This window comes from Mixophyes fleayi, chromosome 8 (genome assembly GCF_038048845.1).
Source record: "Mixophyes fleayi isolate aMixFle1 chromosome 8, aMixFle1.hap1, whole genome shotgun sequence".
Classification (NCBI taxonomy): Eukaryota; Metazoa; Chordata; class Amphibia; order Anura; family Limnodynastidae; genus Mixophyes; species Mixophyes fleayi.
Genome location: NC_134409.1, coordinates 123,628,177 through 123,641,732, shown reverse-complemented (window position 1 = coordinate 123,641,732; position 13,556 = coordinate 123,628,177). Strand labels below are relative to the sequence as shown.

General features: G+C 39.7%; 1 protein-coding gene across 21 annotated transcripts in view; it reads left to right on the top strand.

Moving 5' to 3' along the window:
- MAGI1 (membrane associated guanylate kinase, WW and PDZ domain containing 1) overlaps positions 1 to 13,556 on the top strand; it is a 364,494-nt gene that overhangs the window by 326,012 nt on the left and 24,926 nt on the right. For 10 of the 21 annotated variants that reach the window (XM_075183389.1, XM_075183386.1, XM_075183381.1 and 7 more), the window contains 4 exons: positions 4,211 to 4,445; positions 10,089 to 10,180; positions 11,254 to 11,446; positions 11,932 to 12,228. In XM_075183389.1, coding sequence (XP_075039490.1) covers positions 4,211 to 4,445; positions 10,089 to 10,180; positions 11,254 to 11,446; positions 11,932 to 12,228 — 817 coding nt within the window. The remainder of the gene's footprint in view (positions 1 to 4,210; positions 4,446 to 10,088; positions 10,181 to 11,253; positions 11,447 to 11,931; positions 12,229 to 13,556) is intronic. The other 11 variants (XM_075183397.1, XM_075183396.1, XM_075183380.1 and 8 more) reach the window with 4 other exon arrangements.

Here is a 13,556-nt window from a genome sequence, read left to right as displayed (position 1 = left end):
GCATTTTATCAACTGTACTGTGCACCCTATGAAAAAGTATTGGGGAAAATGACCAAATTACCATGGAACGTCATGGTAATTTGGCCGTGTGCTTATGTGGCTAGTCAGATTTTCACCCATAAATATTATCATGGTACTTTTTCAGAAACGCAATAAACAGAAAGCATTCCATAAGTGTGTAATATTCTTCATCGTGAGCTGTATGTCACAGCTGACTAGTATATTATGACTTAATATCACCATGAGGCCTGACAAGCCTTTCACCAAATATACTGCAATAAATATCTTTTCAGCAGAACCTACTATTATATACTCATGTAGTTGTATTCCAGAATACAGATTTACCCTCAAAGTCATATCTTCTTTTCCTTTTCCCATTGGACCCATGTTAAGGCTTCTGTGATGAGCATTTGTGGTGTTGCTAGGCAACAGGTAAGGTCATTATTTGTGGAAATAACCAGAGTGTTTGGCAATCTTCTCAGCCTCCTTCCTCTGTCTCATCGTGTAACAATGCCTCTAGAAACACAGAACATGGGTATTCTTCATTAAACACTTCCCAGTAAAGACTTATTATGACAGACCTCATCTTCTCTATCTTTCATGATCACAACTAATATTACAGCTGATAATGAGCTAATGCAGAGATTACATGCAGCAGATTGTGCAGAAGATTAATGTTTTATGGAAGCTACTTTACAGATATAATTGATTTGAGGTCATTTGCTAGCTCAGAACTGGGTTATAAGAAAGTGTTTAAACAGATCCTGACTTGATTTTGTGTATGTTATTGATAGGTGAGTGATAAGTATAGGTCTTAGCAGAACATTCACTACGGCTGTAGACTTCCACACAATAATAAAACTATGCAGCAAAACTAACTGTATAACAAAAATAAAATATTAGTATTATTATGCTTTGCACTGTACGATCATTTAGGGCAATTTGAACATACTACTAGCAATACTGTAAGAAACAATGAAATGTAAGGTAAGAGGGTTCTGGTAGCAAGAGCTTACAATCTAAAAGACGTGAGGGGAATTAAATCATTGTTTAAATAGCTGACAAGTGTCTGTTTAAACCAGTTTTGGCTAACCTGTGACACACCAGGTATTGTGAAACTACAAGTCCTAGCATTCCCTTCCGCAATAAGCTGTTATATATTGGCAGAGCATGCTGGGACTTGTAATTTCACAAACACCTGAAGTGTCACAGGTTAGCCAACACTTGTTTAAAGAAACTCTAGTGGAGTTGCAGTTTGACGTGGCTCTGCTGCTAATAGTCACCCATATACACTGTACCCCCTCACCTACAAACAATGTTAGTGGCCAGATAGGATCATGATCAAGCAATTCATAATATCGCACCCCTGCCGCTCCATGTTTGCGAGGGTGGGCAAGGCTTGATAGTAATTAAGCGCTCCCCTGATGAATGGCTGCTCTCAAGGGAGGTCTCCGTCTAATTCCAAAATATGATCAGGTGGTTGGTGTTAGAAATGACAATGAATTTTCTTACCTTAAGGATTTGTTAAACTGGTTACAAATTGGCAACTGCAGCTATTTGGCCATACGTGTACATAGACATGTTCGGTCAAATCTACATTCGGCCATTGTCTGACCATATCTACCATCTGCCCTGATAGACATCTGGTGGCTCCCCCACATAAATGGGATCGGATGTCTTTTTGTCCCACTACACACAAATATTTGCAGCCAGTAAGGTCTAAAAGGCCTCGTTGGCTGTCCAAATCACACTGTGTATGGGCACAGTTAAGCCGTTTCTTATACATGTAACAAGTGTCAGATAGCTGGTGTAGGGGAATACTGAGCAGGGTACATATAGAGCAATGAACTGCAAAGCTGTCGGGAACCGAAAAATCTATGGATCATAATGTAAGGTTCATTAAACGCGGCTACTGAATTGATTTTGAATAAAGAGGGTAATGCATCCTTAAAGGGATTTTGCACCTTTAATTTCCATCAGTGTATTGCCTTGTATATGTCTTCTGAACTCTCACCTTTGCATACCTCATAGCGGCTGAAGTTGAGGAATTGAGACCATGTTTCACAGTGCGTGCACGAAAGGGGCATGGCCGTGGATCCTAGGGACGTGGCCAGGAGCAGGTGCCTGTGGCACCCATTCACCATTGCTCTGATATGCAGTTATACCTCCCATCTTTCCCCATCTCAAAGCTGTCTGTAGGCGGGACAGAGCCTTTAAATTGGGACAGTAGGGAGATATGTCGTTCTCCCTGGGATGTGGCCGATCTATCACATAATGTGCATTGGATATAATTGTATATGGAGACTAGCCTTGTGTCATATACGGGCAACAACAACATACAACCTTGTCTGATCATATATAAGCAAGGCAGAGAAGCACAGAAAACTGCTAGCTACAAAAAAAAGTTTTGTATTTAACTATTTATTAAAATCTTTGTAGCACATAAACCACCCATTACATCTGTCATCTGAAGGTAGAGAAGCCGTTGTGGAATACCAGTGTAGTGGTTGTCTAACACAATACTCTCTAATGGATTGACAGCTTGTGTAGGGTCAGGAAGTTAAAACAGTTGTTATGCAACATAGGAACATCTTGTCATGGCAACGATCAATAATTTATGGAAATCTATTCCCGATTGTTAGGCCTGAGCTCCTTGCCCCCCCCCCCCCCTCCCCCCTCATAGTTATTCTCGCTGCATCTTTAATTCTTCACTGCTCAGAATCCTCTGCGTTTTAGAAAAGTTATTGTTTGAATGACTGGGAGATTCCACAGTCCCGATATGGAACACTTGCAGAATGTAGAGTTATTGCACGCGATTCTGTAGTTGTCATTCCCCCCTTTTTGTCTTGATATACGTGCCAAGCCTAGTACTGGCTAAACAGATATTATGGTATGCGTGTTAAAATGCACTAGAAACAATTAATATATCTCTTTACTTTACTGTTCACTGTGTTTAGTAAATATTCTGCTTTGTTCGGCTGAAGGGTTTAACAGATGAAACCGGGGGAACAAAATCTCAATCTACATTGTTAACAAGATGATTCTTTACAGATTATTACTGTAACACACATCTCCAGCTCTCCTTCAGGGAGACGGAGAGCACTCGAGCAGGAAATTGATACCTCTTCATCTCTGGGGTGAACCTAGCTGCCTTTCTTTAATTTCATCTGATCATTTAACTCATCTGTTTCCCAAAAAAAAAAAAAAATGTAGCTGAAAGCCCTGTGGCATGAACGCCAGCTAATGTTCATCTTTCAGCTTTATAAAGCTATGCATATTATTTTCCTCTTCTCTGCTTTGGGTAAAGAAAGTGCTGGAAGACATAATTCACAAAGCCATTAGTTTTCTAAAAAGCATTAGTCACAAATCTTATTAGGTACTATATCTAACTCCCATTTTCATAATTGATATATAATGGCTGAAGTGTAGACTAAGTTTATCAACTGTTTGTTAGGGGGGAAAAAAACCTACTTCAATTATACAAATAAAATCTATGAAGCTTCAGACTAAAACTGAGATCGCAGACATAGCTTTAGAGCGTTGTATCCCACCGGGGGTGCCAGCGGTATGTCTTAAACACAACTAAAATATTTATATCTTCCCCAATTTCAATATAAGGTACTAATCTGTATTTTGACCAAAACACAGAGGTCTGCAATCTAACTTCAAGGGTTTTTGTGAGTCCTATAGTCACATCTGTAAATATTCAGTGAATAATACTGAATGTGGTTCAATTAGTGACACTTACCTTTAAAGGAGGCTTAGTTCTGACAAATAGGTATGTTCTAACTTAGAAATTATTCACTCAGCCTAGAAGAATCCACTTTACCCGGCAGATGGAATTAACAAATAATTCCACCTAAAACTGAACATTCCGTGTATGTGTGGAATAACGGTAATTACTTCCACGCAGTCCGGCGTTCACAGGGTCTCAAGGAGCCCCTGACGACTCGGCTCAGCTCCAGAGCGCTTATCTTACGCCAACGCAGTCTTTGTTTGTTAGACTGCTAGCAGGAATGAGCAGGGAGCGCACAAGATGTCGGACCTAACAGGCGCCATACCTCAGGTTATTAGACTCTTGGGAACAGGTGGTAACTTCTTAACCCTAAATCATTTTTTGATTCTTAATTTCAATTTTCTTTAAATACTTGAGTAACTAAATGAAAACACCACTTCAAAGACAGTCATCTTCTTTTCACTTCTTTCCCAGCAGCAACAACAACTTGAAAGGAGAGACAGCCAAAACAGTTCACAGCATAGTGTATCCAGCCATCACAGCGGGCACACCGCCTCACCCCTCCGCAGCGCCGCTATCGTCCCCGATTATCCAGCCGGCGAGGCGCCATCTGTGGACCAAGTTGACGGCTCAGGACAGAAAAAGCCTGATCCATTTAAAATCTGGGCCCAGTCCAGGAGCATGTATGAAAGCAGACGTGAGTATCCCAGTATGTACTAATCCATTACACTAGATACAAAGATATAGCTTATGTTTGTGCACTTGCACTCAACTCAAGTGTTGATTGGTTGCTATGAGTTACTGCACGTTTATAACATTAGATGAGCATTTGTAGACCCTTGTTCTACATTGATGGCTCTCCAACAGGGTACGCTGGGAGTTACTCAAGTTACTTCTGTTTACTCAAACGCAGAGTGCACCTAAGGTACAACGTGTACTGTATATTTGATGTCTTTAAGTTCAGTATAAGTACAGTACAGAGATAAATGGGCTGAATAATAACTCACTTGTTCTCTGCATCCATCGTTCACTGCACCACAGCTAACACGCATTTGTTTTACCTAATGTGTATAAGCCCTAAGTCTGTTCTACAGTGTTACCTTTAATACTATAAACATTGCTCCGTTATTACGGTATATCTTAGGAACTCACCGTGCCCTGCTTCAGTGGCGTGCCTGCTGAATGTAATAGAGAGGTTACTTTCCCTGTCAGTGCTCAATGCAGAGAAATCCCAGAACGTCAAACTGATTGATGCAGATTTCTTTGAGAAATGACTTGGCAGATCAGCATGTACCTTGACGTAACCGTTAACAGCCTGGTGTGTTTTCGAGATGGGAAGCAAATTGACCACGAACTATACCTTGTCAGGTTTATTCAACGTGAAAATAAATGCGAAACGTGTATGCTTATCAATGGCTTGGCATGTTCTAATGTTTGGCAAATGCACAATACTGTCCCTCTGACCTGCCTTATAGTAGTTCATTTTCCCAGTGGCTGGAGTATATTATTTCTTAAATCTAGTGTACTAAGTAGGTAACCTGTGGCTTTCTGCTGTTCTGTTATAGAAGGGATAGGCAGGGGCTGAAAATCCGTACTGGAATGTGACTATAGAAATTAAGCATTCCTGTAAGAAATTATGTCCAGGAACAGAATTTTTTTTTTAAAAAAAAATCTTCATATGTTGTAGTAAAAAGAGATCTGTCCTGTTTCGCCTGATTGAAATCTCAGAAAACCTCTGTGTGCTACAACAAATGGACAGAAGTTTTTCACTGCAAGTTAATCCTGTGATTGCCAGTGACTTGAATCAAAGAGCCCTAGTAGCAGCAACGTATGCCGAAGCGCAGCATCTCACTTTGTATTGTGTTAGTATATGGTTTTCGTTAAGCATTTTGTGTTGCTGTAAGAATTTTTTTAAAAAAAAAACTGCAATATGTCTATGAAAGTAGAGTTACACCACCAAGGTGAAAACACCATCCAAACGTCTAGATGCCTGTAACGCTTATTGCTGGTTGACCATGAGAGTTGTAATTGAGCATCGTTTGTTGTCATGGTTTCACATTTACCTGTTGTAAAAGGAGAAATAACAAAATGAGTTTTGTTTTTGTGCAGTGTGGCAAACCTCAATACATAAATACAGCACGTCGGATAGCTATTGATGTTTTCTTTGGTTTTTATGGGTATTTAATCCTGATTAAGGTAAATTACCGCCCAATTAGACAAAAGAGCTGGAAGTACAAGAAAAACTCCATTAACTGCTTTATTAACTAGCAAACATCAGGTTCATTTTTAGCTATTCTAAGTCTTCACAGTTGCAGTAATACAAACGCTGTGCAGTGTTTGCCCATATCTTATTGCTACTGTAAATCTGAATCTAGTTAAATGATTATTTTCATTAGCGGATCATTTAAAGGGCCATGAACATGCATTTGAGTCCCATATTATTTCATACTTGCCAACTTTGGAGATTACCCCTCCGGGAGATCTCCAAAGTTGGCAATGTCTTGGGGGGCGTGGCCACGCTAATTGCGGTATTAGGATGACACGATTAACCCCGCCCCCACCCATTTCACCAACAAAGCGGGCAGGATTCAGGATTTCCCAAAAATTCGTGAGTCTTCCGGACATTTCAGGAGAGTAGGCAACTATATATTATTTTATTAAAACCAAATTAAGTTTAATATTTTCAAGCCTCTATTTCTAATGCTATGAACCGCCCAGTGCAGCTTAGGCAATGGCAAGCTAAATTCCATTGTTTTACTAACAAGTTTTTTATCTTCCTGCCTGCAAAAGCTACCAATGCTAATCTAAATATACCAGACCTAGGTTTCTGTGACTCAGAGAAGATGTGTTCCTCCCTCTTATTGTCTGAGGTATGATCCTCATAAATGCTAGTATTTTGCCATACACTGATTTTAATGCTACAATTCTTCTATGCATTCAATCAAAGTAGAATGCTGTCACCTGTGGGAGGAGCCTCTTTATTAGGTACAGACAGACATTTAGGCAGTTTAGGTAACTTCAGTAGTTGTTTCATGCCTATGTCAAAACTGAACCTAAAAACTATTCAGCACTTGTTTCTGTACTGATTATGTAAGCCTACAAAGTGATTGTGAAACAGTCTTACAATCTAGGGGTAAATGTATCAAGCTGAGAGTTTTCCGGCAGGTTTGAAAAACCAATCAGATTCTAGCTATCATTTATTTAGTACATTCTACAGAATGATAGCTAGAATCTGATTGGTTGCTATATGCAACATCTCCACTTTTCAAACCCGCCGGAAAACTCTCAGCTTGATGCATTTACCCCCTAACCTTTCAATGTGTTGATTAGGATCCGAGCACCTTATTGCATTCAGTCTTCATCTTCTCCTCTTCTAGGATGTTCCCATTTTTGAAGTAGGCTGAGATAGAACAACCTGTAGCCAATCAGATCATACAAATGTTTAAAGCAGCAGAATATGAGGGTGCTGATCTAGGGGAGGCAGTAACACTCCATGTGATTATTGAGGACAGGGCTACATGTGACTATTGCAGGCGTGGACGACCTGTGACCCCAGGTCCTCCAGTTGATAGCTGGCGGGAAATGTCACAGGTTGTTCAGTCCTGTATTAGTGCAACGACGATGCCAGGAGTCAAAGGTAGGCAGTAGGAAGCCACAGACTGAGTATTAGACATTGGAAGGAGCAGGGTCTCCCAACAGCACAAAGTAGCAAAACATTGACATAAATATCTGTGAATATTATTTGTAGCTCTTTTATATAAGCAAAACCTATTGCACAATATGAGTATTTTCCAGTATTACAATCTGGCATCCATCCTAATTGTCAGGTCTCCTGTACGAGCCTACCACTGAACCACAAGTAGAATCTTCCCCCTAATTATATTGATTTTTTTTTTTTTTCAAGAAAGTTCCTGATATTACCTTCTCTACTTGACTCACTTAATGGTATTGACTTGCGGAGACTTCCATATAATCATAGTAGTGAAGATCTGCTAAGGATCAGAAACAGTTTTCCGGTAATACTCCACTGGGTGCCAAGATAATTTAACTAATGCAGCCTTTTCATCCTGTGCCTTGCTCATATCGTCTTACTCCTTAATAAAATAATGAAAGAATATATATTTAATACTCCTGGAAAATTACATTAAGTGTGCAGAATTTATAGGTGACAAACATGATTACCAAAATATATAGGTTTTTCCTATTATTAAGAGCCTTCTGCAGGGTTGTATTCACTCACCTTATTATATAATTGTGATTTTTCACACATACATCATACTTGCCAACTCTCCCGGAATGTCCGGGAGACTCCCAAAATTCGGGTCGGTCTCACGGACTCCCGGGAGAGCTGGCAAATCGCCCGCATCCCGCAATTGCAGGGCTAAAATGACGCGATTTGCGGTGAGTCGCGCCGTTTTGGACCCGCCCCTGCAACAAAATGCATAGTTGGGACGGGTCCAAGATGACACAATTCATTGTGCCCCGCCCTCTTCCATCCTCTAGACACGCCCCTCTCCCGGATACAACTTGCCAAGTATGACATACATTTGAAACACATTGACAGTTAAAAGCAAATGGTTTACGTTGGATTACTATTTTTCTATGTATAAATACCGTATTCTCCAATCAGATATAACAACATTGACTGAAATGCCTGTATTTGCTTCTTTAGGGCTAAATTGCAATGAATTTTCCTGCCATAAAGTCTACATGTCGTCTACGCATAGTGACGGCAGCCATTTTGTGCACTGAACAAATCTGATATTCAGCCTATATTGGGAATAAATTATATAACTGAGGCACAAAACTGATCTGGTGTAGAGCATTCATTATTAGCTGACTGGAATATCCTCCTTTAAATAGACAAATGTTGCGTAGAAGATGTTATTTGAGGGGGGGGGGGGGGGTGGCAAATTACACTCAAGCAATCTTTCCCAAATTTTTGTCCATTATATGGAAGTGTTCAGGGAGCAATAAAATGCTTTGGACCCATGTTGCTGGAGGCCTGAATCACTGTTTAGTTTTACTCTTAACACCAGATGATTTATGAGATCATTCAGCATAAATGTTTGGGGATGACCATCACTCAGTAGAGGAGATGAGAGGACGACATGAAACTTACCAGAGACAAAGTCTGTTCTGTAGTGAAACAGTGAAACGCTGCCATTTAATTCATAATGACAAATAAGATCACATTTCACAACTTGGCAGCAGCCAAGTCTCGTCTGGCAAACGATTCACCGAGAATGTACTGAAAAGAACTTGTTTTATTAATTATAGGCCAATGACATTTTGTTTTTTGTGGCTCTTAAATAATATTTTTACGTTGTTGAATTACACGTGCCCTGTGTTGTATATTACTAAATATGTTGTTGGTTGCATTAATAATAGAAATGTTTTTTATTCACATTTGATTCATTTTGAGAACATGGATGAAAGTCTTTTTCTTTTTAAACTGCACGATCTGATGCTTATATTCTGCCCATTGGCGCTAGTCACCTGTTAGGCTTCCTAATGCTGTAATTGGCGCAATTGTTTTAATGGCTCTTGATCGTTTAAGCTTTGACATATTTCATCGTTTATCCAAATTGGCTCCCAGAAGGGATATATTGGGAAAGTAATGCAATATAAAGAGATATATGTGGTAAATGTCAGAGATCCAAAGTGAGTCTGTTTTGTATAATCTTGGAACATTTTTACCTTCGTTCAACCTCTATCGCTCAAACATTGCCAGAACTAAATTAAGCAGGGGACTGATGAAAGTTCTCTTCACAAAATAGGACTATTGGCCCATATCTGATGTTAGTTTAGCATTATTTATGAGTTTGACTCCAGTAACCATTTTGTGTGGGCTGAATGGAAATGCAGCCTGTCTATTTAGTAGGAACCAGTGCTTCATGAATAATGATTAGGCAACATGAAGGATTTCAGTGATGTCACTGGTCTCTACTGAATACATAGGCTAAGTTCTCATGAATATTGGTTGAGGCCGCAAACATGGCTGCCTCCACCGCGTGGAGGTGACAGATGTGTGTTGAGGTAAATTAGTATGAAGGAAGGGAAGTAATTATCAGGGAGGACATTCATTCTTTGGTTGTATTTTTTAGTCTGTATTTTAGTCAGAGTTTTATACTGCAAGGCGATCCAGTCCGGCATTTAGTGTAAGCTCCTAAGCAGCAAACCACAGCACTCCCCTCAAGCGCTTGGACAGATCTCTTACTCGAGGTGGAAAGCGATTCATAATTAATGTCATATTCCACGTATTGTTCTTTCGTTTTCTCTTCATTTTTTTTTTTTTTTGTCTTTGTCAGATAACATTGCATTTCTTTTTATTTTCTCTTGTTTTCCCAAGTTCCAGATTTCCAAGAGCATGATATCTTTTTATGGAGGAAAGAAACTGGTTTTGGCTTCAGAATTCTTGGCGGGAATGAGCCAGGGGAACCAGTAAGTACTTCCACAACGTATGATAATGTACAATATATACATAATGACGGTGTATCATTTTCCAAGTCATTGTAGATCAAGTCATTTAGAATTTCGTCAGAAATGTAAATCTGAATGTTTTAACTTTATAACGGGGCAGCGCTAGACATAATACCACTTGAGGTGACCTAGTGACCTCCCTGAACCCCTGGCTGCAGTCTTTTCTCCTCCTCACGCAATAGTGTCTCTCTGCAGTGCCCAGGTGCTGCTAAGCGTCAACCCACTATATGCCAGCACCTCTACAAGTGTCGCCAGAAACGGGGTGAAAGGTCGAAGTGCGCTTCATATGAAGCGCCATCTGACTCCTCTTATTAAATGCCGCCTGAGAGAAAGTAATCACCTTTCCTTGCCTACACATACACAAATACTCTCCACAGTTTCCAAATAGCATTGTTGTATTTAGTTTACACCACACATCGATGACAACTGTATTGGCGTATATCGCAGGAAGACCAATACTGGCATCCAGTCTATTATAGAAGTCCAAGGCTTATTTCGTTATATTATAGCGCTGCCGAAACTGCTGGCACTTTATCAAGAAAGGATAATAATATTATGCTGTGACTGAGCATTTAAGTACTGCTAATATATTTCTTGTCCATTCCATGTCCCGAATCATTGACTTTGCGCAATACTTAAATGGCCCTGTTTGCAGCAATGTATCTTTTAGTCTTTTTTTTTTTATAGTGTAAATCAGTTTAAATGATGCAGTTATTACTTCATTTTATTTAAATAGACATTTTCTAAAAGGAGTTTTAAAAGGTAATTTGGCCTCATAGGGTGATATCTCACCAGCTGTTGACTCTGCATCTTATTTACCGCTATTTTCTTGTAAGTTGTTGTTTTGTTTTTTTTAAGCAGTAAGAAATTTACTTTTAGTTTTAGACTCCAGCGATGTTCCAAAAATGGTGAAAGAAAATTGACAGTACCTTCTCCACAGTACCTCGTTGCCTTTTTGCCTTTTTGCTCCCCAAATTGCGTTGCTGTGTTTGACGTGTCCCCTAGCTAATGCTTTCTCTCTCTCTTCCCGTCAGATATTCATAGGTCATATTGTACCACTGGGATCAGCCGATGCTGACGGCCGTCTGAGGTCGGGTGACGAACTTATCTGTGTGGATGGAACCGCTGTGGTTGGGAAATCCCATCAGCTCGTAGTACAGCTTATGCAGCAGGCAGCCAAACAAGGTCACGTCAATTTAACCATCAGGCGCAAAGTAGTTTATCCAGGTGCGTGGAAAACATATGCTGGAAACACTCTCTAAGGACAATGCCGACAAGCTGTGATAGGAGGACGGCCATTATTTTAAGAACAGAAAACCGGGACACCATGTGACATTACATTTGGTTAGATCATTCTTCCCTCGCTGGGAAACTATTTGTGCTAGTTAATCCATAAGCATCAGACGTGTATCTAAGAACTTGTGCGTTCTAACTTAAACAAGTGACGATAAATAAAGCACCATATGTGTTATCTTCCCTGCTTCTTCTGTGAAGCTACATGACTATTTCACACTGATATATTGCGTATGGGAGGGACCTGTTTTTTGAGTACATATTCATACACAGTTCATCTATGCAAAATAGCTTAGCTGCATGAATAATATTTCCAAAGGCCACATCTCCTGTTTAAGTTTAACTGTGGTCTAGTGTCGTGTTGGTGCTTTCCCATCCGTATTTGTTTGACAAGTATTCTACCTTTTGTTGTCTTCCAGTCCCCAAAACAGAAAATGATGTCCCTGCTTCACCAGCATCTTCCCACCATAGCAGTAACCAACCTGCCTCTTTAACAGAGGAGAAACGCACACCGCAAGGCAGCCAGAACTCGCTAAACACCGTCAGCTCTGGCAGCGGCTCTACCAGTGGAATTGGCAGCGGAGGGGGAGGTGGAAGCGGCTTAGTCAGCACTGTGGTTCAGCCGTACGATGTGGAAATTCGCCGGGGTGAAAATGAAGGTTTTGGATTTGTCATTGTGTCATCCGTCAGCAGGCCAGAAGCTGGAACCACGTTTGGTAAGTGCAGTGAGACTATAACCATAGTGGTGAACGGTGAATACATTTGTAAACAGATAGAGCATTATAAGCAGGGACAATGAGTGGGGGTATAAAGAATGTGCAATGCATCCTGGGATAGACTAAGAAGCAACTGCCACATTGGGCTCTAGTTTCCTTTCGGCGGCCATGATTGTAGGATCTCAAGTTCTGACAAAGTTACATAATTAAATTGAAGTGAACCTATGTCTTACACACATTAGAGGCAGCGTTTCTTGTGTGGAAGCAATATTCCTAAGAAGGCAGCCTATCAATGTACTAGTACCTCAGTGAAGTCTCTGGTTCCTGGTGATTAGATGGTCCGCACTCTGATGAATGTTGCCTCAAATAAAAAATGTCTGTCTCCCTTGTGTGGAGGAATCAAGTTCCCTTTAATGCAAACTAGTTGGTGACCTGGACATTAAAAAAAGATGTTGTTTTTTTTTTTATTAAATATATTAGTTTAGATTGTTTTATGTTGTGTTGTTTAGGAGCAATTCTAAAAAGAGCATATGTTTTACATTATTTTATTTATTTTTAAATGTACTTGAAATCGAAGTTGAATTATTACGCTCTCAGACTTTATTTTTCCTTTGGTTTTATTCCATTAAGAAGGAAACTGTCACTCGAAGCCCCAGAGGACAGTAAAACTTGTTGTTATTAAGAAATCTTCAACGCGACTGTAGGTTTTATGACTCGGGCTCCGTGTTTTGGGAGCAGTAAAGTCAGTCCTAGAATTCTGTGTGAATAAGAAGCCTTAATCAGCTTATTGGCTTCCGCTCTGCGTAAAATATATATTAGGTCTTGTAACATCTTGTTGACATTGATCTTAAACACAAAATCAAAGCTACTTTTTAATACATGGTATAAACAGATGTATGTTTTAGACATAGGAGAAAAAGTCACTGAAAAAAATATCACTGCGTGCAAATCATGTACAATTAGATATTTTTTACATATTAAAATATATTTAAATGTCTATATGTGGAGGGGCATTGAGTTAATTTTACAGATGTATATGTGTCATATTCTGGATTTGAATCCTATACCTTCATTATGATTGATTATGTACCCTCAGTTTGCCAGTTTAATTGTCACAAAGCATTAGCTACCTCTAGAGAGGGCAGTTTTCAGACACAATGAGACTTATGAGACTGGTGTTGCTGGAAAATATTGAAATATATTGAAATATCCAGTCTGTTTAAATTTATATTGGGGAGATCTATATAACCTTCATCTCCTCATTAATGGAAAAAATAAATGTCCTCCATCTTCTTAACTTAGCATCTTGGGGAATGTCAAGCCAGTAA